This window comes from Mastigoproctus giganteus, chromosome 2 (assembly GCF_048544385.1).
Source record: "Mastigoproctus giganteus isolate SK-2022 chromosome 2, ASM4854438v1, whole genome shotgun sequence".
Lineage (NCBI taxonomy): Eukaryota > Metazoa > Arthropoda > Arachnida > Uropygi > Thelyphonidae > Mastigoproctus > Mastigoproctus giganteus.
This window is the reverse complement of record NC_143576.1, coordinates 48,461,757-48,479,652: the sequence shown is the minus strand read 5'-3', so window position 1 is coordinate 48,479,652 and position 17,896 is coordinate 48,461,757. Positions and strand designations below refer to the sequence as shown.

Sequence of the window (17,896 nt, the reverse complement as noted above, 5' to 3'; positions counted from 1 at the left end):
TCACTGAAATCTTCAATCATATAAAAGACAAATTAACAGGTTCAAGCATTGTGCTGATTTCCACAACATTAAAGTATGCGATGAAGTTGCCAGTGCCAATTCTGCAGCTGCAGAGAAATTTTGTGATGTGTTGGAAAAAATTATTGATGAAGGCAGCTTCAATGCAGCAAATTTTTAACGTTGATGAGACTGCTCTGTATTGAAAAAAAATGCTGGATCGAACATACATTGCCAAAGAGGAAAAGACAATGCCAGGTTTCAAGGCATCAAAAGATAGGGCCACGCTCTTGCTTGGGGCTAATGCAGCAGGAGATTACAGATTAATACCACTGCATGTGTACTATTCTGGAAATCCTCTTGCATTTAAGGGCATCAATAAAGCCACCCTACCCGTGCATTTCCGATCGAACCAGAGAGCATTGATAATAATATCTCTCTTTGAGGATTGGTTTAAATGCTGCTTCATTCCTGAGGTTGAAAAATATTGTAAAGACAACAACGTTCTTCTGAAGATTTTGCTTCTATTAGATAATGCTCCTAGACATCCTACACATCTAGATGATTTCAATTTGAATGTGAGAATCATATTTCTACCGTCAAAACGACTTCACGCATCAAACATATGGATCAGGGTGTTATTTCAAATTTAAAAGCATACTATTTATGCACAACATTTGCTCAGGCATTGTCTTCAGTAGACGATGAGAAAACGTTTATGTTGAGAGACTTTTGGAAATCTTACAATATTTACCACATCATTTTAAACATTAATAACACCTGGGCGGAAATCACTAAAAGTTGTTTAAATGGCGCATGGAAGAAAATATGCCCACGGCACTTAAAAAAGGCTACGAAGGATTTGAAAAAGATGAATCGTTTCGAGAAGTTAGAGATAAGATCGAAAAGGTTGCAGAGCTGCTTCAGTTGGAGACAGAAGAAGTACTGATAGAAGTACTTAGGCTTTAAATGGATTGAGTAAATTAAATTGCGGTATCCTTACTACTTAAATAGAATAAAGATGGCTGCATTAGCATTAGTAGAGGTATATGATGCAAGAAAGCAAGCTTATGCAGCATCAGCCAAAAAAAAAAAAAAAAAACTTCCACTTTGCCCCACCGTTCGTTCGAAATACCTGTCCAGCTGATCCTTAAATTTATTTAGGCTATCAACTTCCACAACAAGGGATGGAAGTCTGTTCCACCAACCAACTACCCGCTAGCTAAAGGCAAATTTCCGCACATCTATCCTACATCTGTCTTTCCTCAATTTGAATTTATGCCCTCTCAGGTGATTATTCTGAGCAAGAGGAAGAATCCCATCAGCATTGAGCATGCTCAAACCATTCAAGGCTTTATACACCTCTATCAGATCACCTCGCCAGTGCCTAGTCTCCAGACACTGTAATTTGCAAAACTTAATCCTTTCTTCATAAGAGCAACCCTTTGTTCCGTTCACTAATCTTGTTGCCCTTCTCCGTACTCGTTCCAACAGCTCTACATCCTTCTTGAAATGAGGTCTCCAGAACTGTATACAGTACTCAAGGTGTGGCCTGACCATTGCCTTATACAAGGGAATAATCCCTTGTATAAGGCAATGGTCACACCTCCTTATCACTGCTAGAAAAATTCTTGTATATCATTGACAAGACACCATGAGCTACTCTTGCGACCCGTCTGCATGCTCAGAGAACTTCATATCTGCCTGCACAATTACCCCCAGGTCCTTTTCAATCCCTACCACTGTCAGTGTAGTACCACAAAGTTGATACGTTGCTCTGGGGTTGCTGTTTCCCAAATGTAGTACTTTACATTTATCAAGATAAACTTCATTTGCCACCTCTCAGCCCATCTGCTCAACTTTTCCAGATCCTGTTGCAGCAGCATAGCATCAGTAGTGTCCTTAACAACCCTGGCAACCTTTGTATCGTCTGCAAACGTGGACATTAGGCTTGATATACCATCATCAATATTATTTATAAATACAGAAAACAATAATGGACTCAACACTGAACCCCGAGGGACTCCACTAATAACATTAGTCCACGATGAGCAGTGTTCCTTGATTACCATTCTCTGTATTCTCCTCCTCAACCACCCCCAGGGCCGGATTTACATATAAGCAAAATAAGCAGTAGCCTGGGGGCCCCACCCATCGGGGGCCCCAGAAAAAAATCCCATAATTTCCTACGAAAAGATGTCGATTACTTTAGATTTTATTTGGCAAAATTACAAGACTTAGATCCCGACATAATGATTCGGCGGTAGCTTAGCGTCTAGACATAAAACAAAAAGTAACTAGAAATGCCACTTGATTGTATCGGACATAAAGCAATAGAAGTCTTACCAAATGTTGATTATAATCCTACAACGTCTAGAAGAAAGCGACGGAAGAAACAAGTCAATGATGGCAACGCACCTGATGTTATTGAAAATATAACCCCAAAAGAAAACTTTTGAATAACATCTTTTATTCCGATAATAGATTCGTTATTGGTAAACTTGAAAACACGGTCTGTAGATTACAAAAGTATTTCAGACACGTTTTCATTTTTGATTGACTTGAAAACAAAAGAATCTGTTGTGAGAAATAACGTAAATCAGCTGCTTAAAAAATATCCAAAAGATCTAAATACTGATTTTACTGTTGAAATTTAAAATTTTTTTACATATGTGAAAGACACATACCCTAATACCAAGTTCAATCACGAAGAGCTGTACCATCTTATATGCCAGGACAACATTTTTCTAGCATTTCCGAACACTGAAACGATTTTAGGTTTCTATTTAAGTTTGATGATATTGAACTGCACTGGAGAAGGATTGCTAAGTAAACTGAAATGAATAAAAAACTATATGCGCACGACTATGTCTCAGGAAAAATTAGTCAACTTAGGTATTCTGAGAATGGAACACGATAACATGCGAACTCTTTGCTTCAATGATATAATCAACCAATTTCCACCGTCAAAAGTAGAAAAAAAATGTTACAATGATTTCGATGTTTTTGATGTGAATGAATGTATTTAAATTGGAAATATAATATATCTTTTTAACTTTGTAAGTAATTTTTTTCTTTGTCACATAGGTATTTATATTTATTATATATAAAGAGATAATAATAAGGGTATTTTTTAGATTTTTTAAAATTAAACTTTTTTGGGGGGGCCCCCCCCCAAAAATTTTGTGCTTAGGGGCCCCGCAATACCTAAATCTGGCCCTGACCTATCCATAGCAGCAATTTGCCTCCATGCTACACTGCTCCAATTTGTGCAGCAGTCTTCCATGTGCAACAGTATCAAAAGCCTTTCTAAGATCCAAGTATATAATATCAAAGTTATTCCCTGCATCCAGCTCTTTTGTGACTGCATCATAGCATCCAATCAAATTGGCCAGGCAAGACTTCCCCTTAACAAAACCATGCTGTGTCCGAGCTATAATTGAAGTCTTGTCTAGATGATCCTGCAGTGCTTCTTTAACCAGTGCCTCCATTAATTTTCCTGGAACGGAAGTTAAACTCACAGGTCTATAATTACTTGTGTCAGCCTTTGATCCTCCTTTGTGAATTGGGATCACATTTGCACATCTCCAGTCTATGGGTACCTCCCTTGAGTCCAAGGAAGCTCTCATATTTTTCGCTAAGGGTTTGCTTACTTCATTTGCTGCCTCCATTAATATAACTGGATAGATCCCATCCACCCCAGGTGCCTTTCTTGTGTTTATCTTCAATAATTTCTCCTCCACTTTACTCTCAGTTATTACAAGATTATCTAGCTTACTGCCAGAGTTGAATACACCTGTGGCATTCCCCTCGCTGAATAACTCCTCATGTGTGAATGTCGATGCAAAATATTCATTTAGTTTGTTAGCTACCTGAGCAGGATTATCAACAGTTGAACCATCGATATCAAGTGGACCAATCTAATTCATCCCCTTCCTTCTAGAGTTTACATAAGTAAAGAACTCTTTGCTGTTTTTCTTTGCATCCTTTGCCAAAGATTTCTCATAATCTACCTTTGCCTGCCTAACCTCCTTTGTAACTTGGTTACAGACCAGCTTATATCTATCATAGGCTTCTGTGTCACGTGTTAATTTATATGTATCCCATGCATTTTTCTTCTCTGCCATGTGTCTCATTAGTTCATCTGACATCCATTTAGGCCTAAACCTTGAACAATATTTCTTAGTTGGTATGTAAAGCCTAGTAGCTTCCAAGATAAGTTCTTTGAATGCTTCTCATTTTGATTTTGCTGTTGGTAACATCATCAGTTGGTCCCACTGTATAGAATTTAAATACTGTCTCAGACCATCGTAGTTGCCTTTACGAAAGCAATAACCCTTCCCTTTACCCCTGATGGTAGTCACCTCTTTGAATAAATCCCACTTCAGTACACTGTGATCACTGCCACCTTTATATCCAGATTCTTAATGCATGAAGGATCACTACTGATAATCAGATCAAGAGTATTACTCCCTCTAGTTGCCTCCCTAGTATGCTGATGTAGAAAACAATCATCCAATAAATACACAAAAGCCTTGCTAGTGTGTGAGTGACCAACCCACAAATTTCAGTCATTATCTGGGAAATTAAAATCCCCCATTATAAGACTCTCAGATTTACTGGCCCACTCTATTTCCCTGTACAGTTTCTTATTATATTCATCAGAGTCATTAGGCCTATAGCACACTCCTATTCTCAATTTTGATCTCCCTATGCTTATGTCACACCAAACTGACCCGACAGTTAATCTATCCAGCGATGTCGACTGGCTTCACTTCCTTGGATTTTATGTGTTTCTTAACTAATAGCATAACCCCTCCTCCCTTCCTATCCTGGACCATCTCTATCCTTTCTGTAGACATTGTACTCCCCAAATTCCAGTTCTGCATTCCTTATTTCTGTGTGACACCATGTCTCTGATATCCCCACAATATCCTACTTTGATGCGCGGAGCAATACTGCAATTTCATCAAATTTATTTACCAAACTTCTAGCATTGGTGTACACACAAATATACATGCACCTGTTCCTATTCTTAGCTACCCTAACACAAGCCATGTGTTTACTTGTACTGCAATGACTCCTAGCAGTCTCTGAAATGTCCTCCATGTTGTTTTCCAAGCTTCTGCTCATTCCAATAGAAGCAGTGCAAGAATCGCTTTCACCTCTGAGAGTGGCTACTGTTAATCTATTAGTAGTAATGACTTGTTGGAAGAAACTTCCTTCCACCTGATGTTGTGGAAGTGGGTAATCTGAATGAATTTAAAGAAAAATTAGATAGTTTATTAGAGGGAATGGACAAATGAGATGTGTATTTATATATATATATATATATATATTTTTTTTTTTGCTGAAATGCACTGAATTTTAAAGAATTCTTTTGAATAAAAGTGTTCGATTTTACAATTTTCTGTACCTCTATCTTATGAAAAGATCTATGGCACCTCTCGGAGAATTTATATGAATTTTTACTACTAAATGTTGCCAGAAATAGTTCTTGAAGTAATTTTTGGTAGATTGTACTGCAATATGACAAAATAGATAAAATAAATAAACTATTCTACCTTAAATAAATATCAAATTAATACACTATGGTCAATCTTAAGTAGTGGCCCCTTCATGTGAAGATTTTTTACTCCTCTAGCAGGCACATGCAAATCCTCCATGATAACATAGAAATGTTTGGAATAAAAGCAGTAAATAATTTAAATTTTGGCACTTCTTAATGTATTCATTATCTTAACAGTACTGTGGACATAAGCAAAAACATTTATAAATTGTTTTAGTTATTATTCTAATTAATTTATTTTTTATTTAAATTAACATTAAACCAGGATTAAAAATCATCAGAACAGCTTTAGATATTTTCATAAGCATATAAATGCACACGGGTATCTTATGGAATATCTTTTAAGCCGAAAGATTAAAAGCTATAGTTTTAAGCTTTTAAGCTCAGTTTTAAAATAAGTTTAAATATAGAAGTTTAATAAAACTTGAAGAATAAAAACGTTAAAATAAAAGTCTTATACTAAGTTTTTCAATATGTTTTGTTTTAAAAAAATTTTTCAAAAAATTTAAAGAATTTGAGAGCCAGCCATATTTGCAATCCACCACATTCCTGTGACTAAGTGGATGTCTCAATCAAACACATAATATATATGAATTAGACTGCAAATAAAAGTAGACAATAAATCTGCAAATGAAAGTTGACAATAAATTAGCTAATGAAATTTGATAATATTTTATGCTGATGTAATGATGAAGGCATAGTATTTATTATTATTATTTTTTAAATAATATGGACAATAACGATGGCCCTATGCAGAATGGAAATAGTGCTGATGTGTTTAGAAATTTTGTATCATATCAGTGACCAACTAAATGGGTGTATTTGGCTTGCCAACCTGTGCAAGCTGAAGGCAAGCACTAAAAAAATGGCAAGTAGACTGATAAAATTAAAATAAGAATTCAACTTACGTGATTATCTGTGCAAAATGTAAAGCCCACTTGCAAGAGTAAAATGGCAATGACCCAAAACTTGTAATCTGAATTACATTCACACACGAGGAATTCTTTAGGGAAGTGGAGGACAGAAGATGATTAAACCCTAACAGGGAGCTTAATGCTTTTGTAATAAATGACAGCAAAGTGGAAGAGAAATTTTTGAAGTTAAACATAAGAAAGGCATCTGGGGTAGATGGGATCTATCCAGTTATATTAAAGTAGGCAACAAGGGAAGTAAGCAAACCCTTTGCCTTAATTATGAGAGCACCCTATGACTCAGGGGAATCCACATGGACTGGAGATGTGCAAATATATCCCCAATTCACAAAGGGGGAACAAAGAGTGACAAGACTAATTACAGACTTGTTAATTTAACTTCTGTAGAAGGGAAAATAATGGCGTCACTGATTAAAGAAGCATTGCAGGATCATCTAGACAAGAGTGAAGTAATAATTCAGACACGGCATGGGATTGCTAAGGAAAAGTCTTGTCTGACAAATTTGATTGGTTATTATGATGTTGTTACAAAGGAACTGGATGCAAAAAATAATTTTGATATCATATACTTGGATTTCAGGAAAGCTTTTGACACTGTTACACATGGAATACTACTGTACAAATTGGAGCAGAATGGTATTAAGGGTAAATTGCTACAATGGATAAAAGGATGGTTGAATGGGAGAAGACAGAGAGTAGTATTCAATTGATGCTGCACTTGTGGACTAATGTTATTAGTGGGGTCCCCCATGGTTCGGTGATGGGCCCACTGTTGTTTTGTATATTGATGAAGGTATATCAGGCTTAATATCCAAGTTTTCAGATGATACAAAGGTTGGTAGGATAGTTAATGACAGTAACAGCAGGGTGCTACTGCAACAGGATCAAGAAAGGTAGGGCAGATAGGATGAGAAGTAGCAACTGAAGTTTAACATTGACAAATACAAAGAAACTGCATACGGGTAGTAGTAATCCCAAGGAAACCACAGGTACTACACTTAGAGGGGTAGAAAATGAAAATGATATGGCAGTAATTGTGCAGTCAGATATAAAGTTTTCTGAGCAGTGTAGACATGCTGCCAGAGCAGTTTATAGGTATTATCAATACAGCAAATTTGGTAGCAGGAAAAAGGAAGTGATTATCCCATTGTACATCATTGATCAGACAGAAGGTTTCTAGGTAATTAGAAAGGTAATTATCCCTTTGTAACTACCTAGAATCCTTCTGTATAATCACTGATCGCTAGTATGGATTCCATCAGCATTGATCCACTGGTGATATTCTGGCTTATGTTACCCATTTATGGACAAAATCAATGGAAAAGTTTAGTGAAACATAAGCAGTTGCTATTGACATCTCAAAGTCTTTCGATCATGTTTGGCATTAAAGTTTTCTAAACAGGCTTCCATCTTATGGTTTGCCAACTGTTTTTTGTAATTGGTTATCAAGTTTTCTCTCTGATTGCTCACTGAGGGTGATGGTAGATGGCTCTCTGTCTTCTAACTTCTCCACTAATGCTGGAGTCCCCCAAGATTCAGTCCTTTCTCCCACTCTTTTCCTCTTGTATATTAATGACCTTCTTCCATTGCCTGGAAATCCTATCCATAGTTTTGCCGATGATAGCACATTGCATTCCACTTTCCATTTTGAGAAACCTTGCCCTGCTGAATAAGCTTCAACTTCTCGAATATCTGCTACCAATTCCTTAAATGCGGATCTCCATGTAATTCTCCAGTGGGGCAAAGACAACTTAGTTGATTTCAATCCTTCTAAAACTCAGTCTTGCCTTATATCTCACAAAAAGGATTCTTCTGCTCCTATGCTTATCTTTAGTAACACTCCAATTTCTAGGCAAAACGATATATCTCTTTTGGAAATTAACCTGACTTCTAATGTCTCTTGGTACAAGCACATTACAAATATTGCTTCTTCTGCATCTAAAGAAACTGGTTTTCTATTTTGTTCTCGGTGTTACTTTTTTTCCAAACAGCTGCTCACTCTGTATAAATCGCAAATCCGCCCTGCCATGGAATATTGTTCCCACATTTGGGGTGGTGCCCCCAAAACCTCTCTCAGGCTTCTTGATTCCATTCAGAAGAGGGCAGTTAGGTTAATTAATGACTCATCTCTAACAGAGTCTCTCCACTCACTGTCTCATGCTGTTTACTGTTTCTGCCGCATGCCTTTTGTACAGATATTTCCATGGGCACTGTTCTTCTGAATTGGCTTCTATAATTCCTGCTCTCTCTATCCAAACAGTCTGAACACGTGCTAGCACCAGCCAACATCCATTTACTGTCCAACTTCAAATTCACAGAACCAACTTTTCATCTTCCTCGTTTATTCATTCAATTGCCATTTTTTGGAACAACCTCCCTTCATACGTATTTCCTGAAAATTACAGTCTACAGAAGTTCAAGTGTAATGTCAACAAATGTCTTCTTTCGTCTTCTCAACCTCCAACCCAAGCACAGTACTAAGTACTATAGGTTCTAATACCTCTCGTGTTTGGGGTTTTCATAAAAAAAAAAAAAAAAAAAATCAATGTACCTTTGTACTCAAGGCCACACCTTGAGTAATGTATACATGTCTGGAGGCCTAATTCAGGAAGGATGTAGAGTTGCTTGAGTGAGTACAGGGAAGGGCAACAATTTTGGTGAGGGGAACAAAGGGGTCCCTTTCCAAGAAAGGTTTAAGTCCTGCAAATTGCAGCTTCTGAAGACTAGGCACCTGCAAGGTTATCTGATTGAGGCCTATAAGGCCCTGAATGGGTTGAGCAAGCTCAATGCTGATGAGATTCTTCTGCTTGCTCAGATTATGAACCTGAGGAGGCATAAATTCAAACTGATAAAAGACAGTTGTAGAATAGATGTGTGGAAATTTGCCTTTAGCCATCAGGTAGTTGATTGCTGTAACAAACTTCCACCTGTTGTTGTGGAACTTGATAGCTCAAATAAATTCAAGGAGGAACTGGACCAACTTTTAGAGGAAATTGGTGTGTGTGAAAATTTTTTATTTTTTTTTTGGTTGATGTTAAATAAGCTGATATGCTTGCTTTCTTTCATCACATTGCCTCTACTACTACTACATTATCCACCTAAAAATTACAATCCAATTAAAGCACTTCAAACGAAAATAATGGCATCTAAGATATACAGTGGTGGAAAGAAAAACTACATCACTTATGAATTTTGAAAATAATATGTTTTGTGCTGCATTGTGGGTTGCAGAAATGTTCGAAATGCATTTGTTAGATGGGATATATATCTCTATGAATGAAATCCAATAAAAAGACTCCACCTGATATACCTAATTGCGATAAATATCTTCTCAAAAGGTAAAATGTGTAATTAATAGATATATGAGAAATCATGCAAATAGCAATCATGACAACCAAATATACATTTTATTGCATTTACGTGTACAAACTGGTTTGGTTTGGTTTTTTTTTTTTTAGGAGCATTAGCAACTAAGGCCATATTACTCCGGAGATATGCGGTGGTCATTTCCTGACCTTTCCGCATCCTCCGTATTTGGTGGTCACGGGCTCGAACCCCGGTCTGATCAAGAAACTTGTGCTACGCACTGCTGCTCTTTCCCACCTGGCTACGGAGGCACCTTGTACAAACTGAAATGACAAGTTAACGTAATAGCATTATTTACTAAATCAGCAAAATAAATCCTCAATATTTTGTTGTTCCTCCTCGAACTGCAATTACAGACTTGCAATGATCTGGCATAGAGTTAATCAATTTCTTTATATACAGTTGCCAATTTCAGTATACCATACCCTCGCAATACTCTTCTGCAGCTGAATCTTAATTGGTGGATTCTTCTGATCAATTTTAGACATTATGTACCAACAATTTTCAATAGGGTTCAAATCTAGACTATTGCCGAACCAGTCCAACACTGTAATGCTAGCATTTCTGAGGTATGCCTGCACCTTAAGGGAGAAAAACAAGGGGAAAACATTGGTGTAAGTATATTTTAAGCCTTGTGAGACAAGAAGACAAACTCATCATTAAATCTAAATAGCAGAAAACTTACCAATTTTGCTATGTGGCAAGGTACTGAGTCCTGTTGAAAAATGCAGTTATGGACATCTGTGTGGTGATCCCTAATAACGGATTTCAGGCATTCCTCCAAGATAGCAGTGTAAGTTTCTTTATTCACCATTCCGTTAATAAACTTATTTCGCCCCACTCCTTTGCTTGTTATATATTCCCAGACCATTGGACTGGCGGGGAACTTTATATTCAGTTTTATGTAGTCAGGTTGGTATGACCCCCGATTTTCGTCTTCTGATATATTGCTTCCCATCTGATTCATGCAGATTGAGTTTCGATTCGTCAGAAAATATGATGGTGTCCCAGTGCTATTTTGTTCAAGAAACGTGTTTTAGCCCAAGCAAGTCGCTTCATTCTCATTTGTTGGGTCAACAAAGGCTTCTTATTGTGCTGATAGGAATGCAGACCACATTCCAAAAGCTTTCTTTGGATAGTTCGTGCACTTGTTTCATGCCAGAGGCCATCTGATAATCCAGTTTTAGATCAGGAGCATTAGCATGGCGATTACGAAGGCATAGCCATTTCTAATATCGACCTTGGGAAGGTGTAGTCACTCTCTTATGGCCTGATCCAGGTCTTCTCTTCACATCACCGGTTTCACCCTTTAATTTCAGCACCCAGGATACTGTTGACTGGTGGCAGCCTATTTTATCAGCGATAGCATGCGTAGGAAGCCCTTCCTGGGACAGAGCAACAGCTACACTTTTTTTATTGGTGCCAACTGGATATGAAGCCATGCTTACACCTCCCAAAAGCAGGATACTAATGAGCATGTATACCCTGCCAATGCTGTATTTATAGAAACAGCTAATGCAATACCTTGCAATTACTGTCTGATGCAATAGAAGCATTATCTGATGCAACACCTTTGCTTATTGACAAACAAAATGACTCTAATCAAACAATATCTTATACGTTTCACTGCAAATGTTACTTTTTCTTAAGGTGATGCAGTTTTTTGTCTGCCACTGTAAAATCAAAACCAAAAAAAATGTATTACTGTCAGGATCTATATTGCTCTAGAAATAATTTTTCCAACCAGTGATGTACGTTTTTGATCGACATCACTGGTTGGAAAAATTATTTTCCAACCAGCATTTGTACGTTTTTCATCGACATCACTGGTCAACAAATTCACATTAGCATTAATTGAGGCATATAATGCAAGAAAGCAAGTCATATCTGACTTGCTTTCTTGCATCGTATGCTATGTCATATATGCATCAGCAAAAAAAAAAAAAAAACACCTTCCCATTTGGAATGATCCATTTGGTCATTCCAAATGTTTGTCTTCTTCAGTCTTAAATTTATTTAAACTGTCAACTCCCACAACAACAGATGAAAGTCTGTTCCATCAATCAACTACCCACTGGCTAAAGGCCACACATCTATTCTACAAATGTCTTTCCTCAATTTGAAACTATGCTCCCTCAGGTTCTTAATCTGAGCAAGCAGAAGTACACTGTCAGCATTGAGCTGTTCGAACCATTCAATACACCTCAATCAGAACACCTCGCAAGTGCTGCAACTTGCAGTACTTAAGCCTTTCTTAGTAAATGCACCCCTTTGTGCCTCTCACCAATCTTGTTGCCCTTCTCTATACTCATTCTAGTAACTCTACATTGTTCCTAAAATGAGGCATCTAGACGTGTATACAGTACTTAAGGTGTGGCTTGATCATTGCCTAATATAAAGGGATAATCACCTCCTTGTCTCTGCTAGCAAAATTCCTATATATCATTGACAAAACTCCATGACCTGCTCTGGCAGCCTGTCTGCACTGCTCAGAAAACTTCACATCTGACTGCACAATTACCCAGAGGCTTTTTGATTCTCCACCTCCCTGAGTATAGTAACCACCAATTGCAGATCTGTGGAGACCTGAAGGATTGCAATATTGCTGGGCATGCAGTTGAGATACACAAAGTACTGCTGTTTCCTCTGTGAGTGAGACAGTTGGGCTAGGTCCTCACACTACCAGAGAAAAGTCTAGCCTCTAAGCAAAAATCTGTCCAGCACAATCCTGTGGTTTATCGAAGCAAAATTCTTCTGCTCCCCTTTACACATCAAATTGGGACTCATGAAGAACTTTGTTAAGGGGGTTGAACCACGATGGAGAAGCTTTCAAGTACCTGAGAGGACAGTTTCCACTGTTAAGTGATGCTACTGTTAAGGAAGGAATCTTTCTTAGTCTGCAAATTAGTGAACTTTTAAGGGTGGAAACTTTGAGCGAGTCTTCCAGGGTAATTAGCTCGCAGCTTGGGAAGCCTTTAAAAGTTTTGTGCATGACTTCCTGGGAAACTGAAAAGCTGGAAACTATATTGAGACTGTGAAAAACCTTCTAGAAAAGTATCATCAATTAGGCTGAAACATGTTACTGAAAATCCACTTTCTCGACTCTCATCTAGACAACTGTGACAACAATCTCTCATCTAGACAACAATTCTATCCTGACAACTGTGGTGTGGTGAGTGACAAGCATGGTGAGTGATTCCACCAAGACATTTCAGCAATGGAAAGAAGATATCAGGGTAGGTGGAATGCTTCTATGCTTGCTGACTACTGTTAGACAGTAACAAGAGATGCCCAGAAGTGGAATACTAGCAACAAGCAAAAAGAAGGCACTGTTGTGAATAGTCCACATTTTGAGAAAGAACTTTCGGTTCCCCTGCAGTTTTCTTGTGTTCTTGTTTTTTTACATTTTAATTAAAAACAACTGTGATTTATGTTATTTATGTTGTATCAAGAAAATGTAAATAAGAGATTGTTTTAATATTACTTTTCACTCCAACTACTAATGAAATTACTATATTCTTAGACAATAGCGAAAGTACCAACCAGCATTTGTTGTGAATAGTCCACATCTCACTGTAATCTCAAACACTAGACCTAACAAAAAATTTCTGAAGTCATATTTGTTTTTCTCGACTCAAAATTAGTAAAGTTTCCCTATTATAAGAAAGGAAACAAATTCAAATAAATTTTTTTGACGAACAGTGAATTATTATTATTATTAGACATATGGTGCAAGGAAGCCTGAGGCTTATGCTGCACCAGCCAAAAAAAAAAAAACAAAACCAAGAAGCAAGAAAGAGAAGAATGATAATATCCAGCTCAGGACCAGTTTGGGAATCCCAGCTCTGGGTTTCCCAAGCCCATACTCACCAGATGTGAGCCCTGAGGTCTTTGGCGACATTCCGATTTCTAGGCAAGATGATATATTTCTTTTGGGAATTGCCCCAAACTTCTAATCTCTCTTGGCACAAGCACATTACAAATATTGCTTCCTCTGCATCTAAAAAACTTGGTTTTCTCTTTTCGCTCTCGGCGTTACTTTTCTTCCAAACAGCTGTTCACTCAGTAAAAAAATCGCAAATCTGCCCTACCATGGAATATTGTTACCACATCTAGGGTGGTGCCCCAAAACCTTTCTGAGGCTTCTAGATTCCATTCAGAAGAGGGCAGTTAGGTCAATTAATGATTCATTTCTAACAGAGTCTCTTCACTTGCTGTCTCATAGATATACTGTTTCTGCTACATGCCTTTTCTGCAGATATTTCCATGGTCACTGTTCTTCTGAATTGGCTTCTATAATTCCAGCTCTCTCTTTCAAAACAGTCCGAACACATGCTGCCACCAGCCAACGTCCATTTTACTATCCAACTTCAAACTCACAAAACCAACTTTTCATCTTCCTCGTTTATTCATTCAATTGTCATTTTCTGAAACAACCTTCCTTCATACCTATTTCCTGGAAATTACGGTCTACAGTTCAATGCTAAAGAAGTTCAACGCTAATGTCAACAAATATCTTCTTTCATCTTCTCAACCTCCAACCCATGCATGGTACTAAGTACTATAGGTTCTAATACCTCTCGTGTTTGAGGTTTTCATAAAAAAAAATATATATATATATATCATTTAGATTTGGGGGTTGTCTTTGACAAAAAGGTGTCCGTAGCCGAGTGGTCAGGAGCTGGAGTGCAGTGGCACACGCTCTTTGAGTAGACCAGGGTTCAAGCCCCTTACTGCTAAATACGGTCGATCTGCCAACCCGCACTGGACCAGCATGGCAGATTATGGTCCATTTCCCTCTGCATGAATTGTTGAGGAGGCTTCCATCCTGCAGTGGGTTGATAATGGCTGCAATTTACTTTTTTTACTTTGACAAAAAAAATCAGATTCAACAAGCACATTGACAAACTCATCAGTCATGCGGTGCACCTGAAATGGAGAGCAAAACAACATCTGCATTACATCTCAGACAGGATTACAGCAACAAAATATGTCAGGACCATTGTATACTCCCCACTACTTTATGTAACTGAAATCTGGGTGTCAGCAGCACCTACAATCAGAAAACCTATCTGGGTAGCAGAATATTGGCTCCTCAAATGGGTAATCTACAAGCACAGGTTACCACCCCATGTTCACACAACTTAAATGGCCTAGACCTTGGGAATCCCCAGGATGCCCTCTCTCATTGATGAAAAAAGACTGGTAATCACAGTGAAGATGTTGACCAGTCTGATCACATCTCCTTCATTCTGGGATCTCTGTGGCTAGAGGATTCCACCTGCCCAGTTCAGAGCCACCCCAAATATTTGTCCTCTTTATTCATACCGCCACCTATCAGATTGTTCTTTACCATACCAGATGCTCGGATGAATCCAAGACATTGACGCTGACCTTAAAAATTTATGGTCAACCAATGATATAAATGTGGGATACTCAGCCCAACACTCTCCATAGACTTTGAACTGTCAGCTGCATCTGCAATCACCAAACCCCTTAACTAATACAGAGAATGGCGATCAAAGGGGATGTGGCACCACCATCTCTTGACAGAGTGTTGCAACCCTTCGTAACCGTCTAGACGGAAGTGAAACTGCTCTGGTTGGAGACCCTTGTAAATTAATTAGTGAGCATAATGGGAAATGAGCCTGACAGTGCTCTTGCTGCTATCTCCCATGAACTGTGCGGATAATAGTGATGATTACTGTAAATTGTATATGTATTTGTTATTCCATTTTATCCCTATATCATTTAATGTCGTCTTGTTTTTGTTCTTTAATGTCTTATGGTATTTTATGGTTTTTGTAACACCTCTGGCTGTAAAGGGAAATTTGCAGGACTTTACCTTGTAACCAGTTACAATCAAATGTTGCAATAAAGATACTCTCTCTCTCTTTCTCTCTAAACTCTATTTAATCACACATAAAAGGATTGGAACAGACTGCACTTAGATGGTCCAGGCTGTATGCAGGATGGCAGAATTTCGATATTGCTCAGTTCCTAGATTTTTGTCTGGGTCAGTTGTGCTTGATGAACTAGAGCATTATTGTGTTGGAAGATTATGCAATTTATGGCTAATCAAAGTTGGGTAAGTGTGCAGACCTTGTGCCTGAAGCAATCTTGTTGAACCACCAGTTAGACTCTTTATTGGAGGGTACCCATTGCCTTCTCTTGTCTGGATTATGCAGACACACCCATTTCTCATCACAGGTTGTGATCTGCTTCTAGAACTGGTTGTCCAGCAGTTGTTTGCAAATGTCAAGTCATCTCTGGGCCTGTTCTTCAGTCAATTTGTGCAGATCTTGTTGAGGTCATTTACTGACAAAACCAAGTTTATGCAAGTGGTGATTGTTTTTGTCTTTGGAACGGCCAAGAGCAGCCAACAATTCACGGGTACTGAAATGCTGCTGCTCCTCCAGCATGGCATACAGAGCCTCATTGTCTATAACAGATGGTCATCCTGAGCAAGGTTTGTTGACGAGGCTTGTCTCGCCATCATTGAAGTACTTAAACCAGTTTGATGTTGTTTGTCTATTGACTACACTTTCACCTTCAACTGCTCAAATTTGTTCACCAGCTACCTTTGCAGCAAGCCTCTGTTTCAGAAGAAACACAGAAGCACTCAAATTGAAATTTTGTCATCATGTATTTTCCATACTGCAGTTAGCCTAAATGAAAGCAAAATAACAAATAACACAATTGGTCATAAATGCCTGTAGACATGCTTCACAATGATATAAAACATGCTTAAAAAATCAACTTTAGTATAGTAATATTATCAACAAATTACATTTGTGGGAAAGAACTTTTGTGACACCCTGGTATATTATAAATTATTTAGTTTCCATCATTTAAAAAGCTGAAAAAGAAACTTTTCTAATTAAGCATCTGAAATTTTCAAAAAATTGTGGTAAGTACTGTAATCTGGCATACTTTCTTTAATTAATACTTTTGAATTATGATACTTAAATAAGAGACATGATAAGTTTGATTATTTTTCTCATAAAGTAACATTTTTTCCCCCTTCAAAAATCCAACAGAGCAGTGAAATAGACAGAGCACAACAGCAATATCATGATGCGAAATTAACAATGGAGACCTTATTAATAGAAAAGAATAATGAAATACAACAAATAACTGGGGAATTAAGGCAGAAGGAAGCTGAAGCATCTGATATAAGACAACTGGAGGAGGCAGCTGCAGCAAAAGATACACTGAGAATTAAGTTAGAAAGTGTGGAACTGAAGACTGAACATCTGAAAGTGAAAAAAGATGAGGTTAAGTATTACTATCATGTTATAGTAATATTTAGAATTAGCTGTTTCATAGCTATTTCAGAAGAGAGTTCCTGAAGTGTGTGTGTGTGTGTGTGTGTGTGTGTGTGTGTGTGTGTGTGTGTGTGTGTGTGTGTGTGTGTGTGTGTGTGTGTGTGTGTGTGTGTGTGTGTGTGTGTGTGTGTGTGTGTGTGTGTGCGCGCGCGCATGCCTGAAGTTTTCTGAATACATATGGGCTTCAGGTAGTGAAGCTTGATAGTAGTGGGTGCTCTGGAGTAAGTTTCTGATATTTTGAAGTTTTGTAAAAATTAAAACTTTCTACATAAAATATTTTAAATAATCATATGTTCTTATTTGGACTTGTTTGTCCAACTGTGGAGGGAAGTTATTGTAAAAATTACAATCGGAATAATAACTAGAGGTGTTGGTGACTCTACTGTCAGGGAAATGGGTTGTGTTAGGGTAACTAAGAATAGAAACAGGTGCAGGTATACTTGCGTGTACACCAATGCTAGGAGTTCAGTAAACAAATTTGATGAATTTGAGGTATTGCTCAAAACATCAAAGGCAGATATTGTTGGGATATCAGAGACGTGGTGTCACACAGATATAGGGGATGCAGAACTGCAATTTGGGGAGTACAACATCTATAGAAAGGATAGACAGGATAGGAAGGGGGGAGGGGTTATGCTATTAATTAAGAAACACATAAAAACCAAGGAAGTTGTTGCGCAGGCTTTTACTCCGTTATAGTATAA

The 17,896-nt window shown here is 37.8% G+C and overlaps 1 protein-coding gene across 1 annotated transcript in view; it reads left to right on the top strand.

Annotated features, from left to right (window-relative positions):
- LOC150089294 (uncharacterized) overlaps positions 1 to 17,216 on the top strand; it is a 610,558-nt gene extending 593,342 nt beyond the window's left edge. The window contains exon 10 of the mRNA XM_090389936.1: positions 16,905 to 17,216. Within this exon, the coding sequence (XP_090246062.1) occupies positions 16,905 to 17,216 (312 nt within the window). The remainder of the gene's footprint in view (positions 1 to 16,904) is intronic.
- The last annotated feature ends 680 nt before the right edge of the window (positions 17,217 to 17,896 follow it).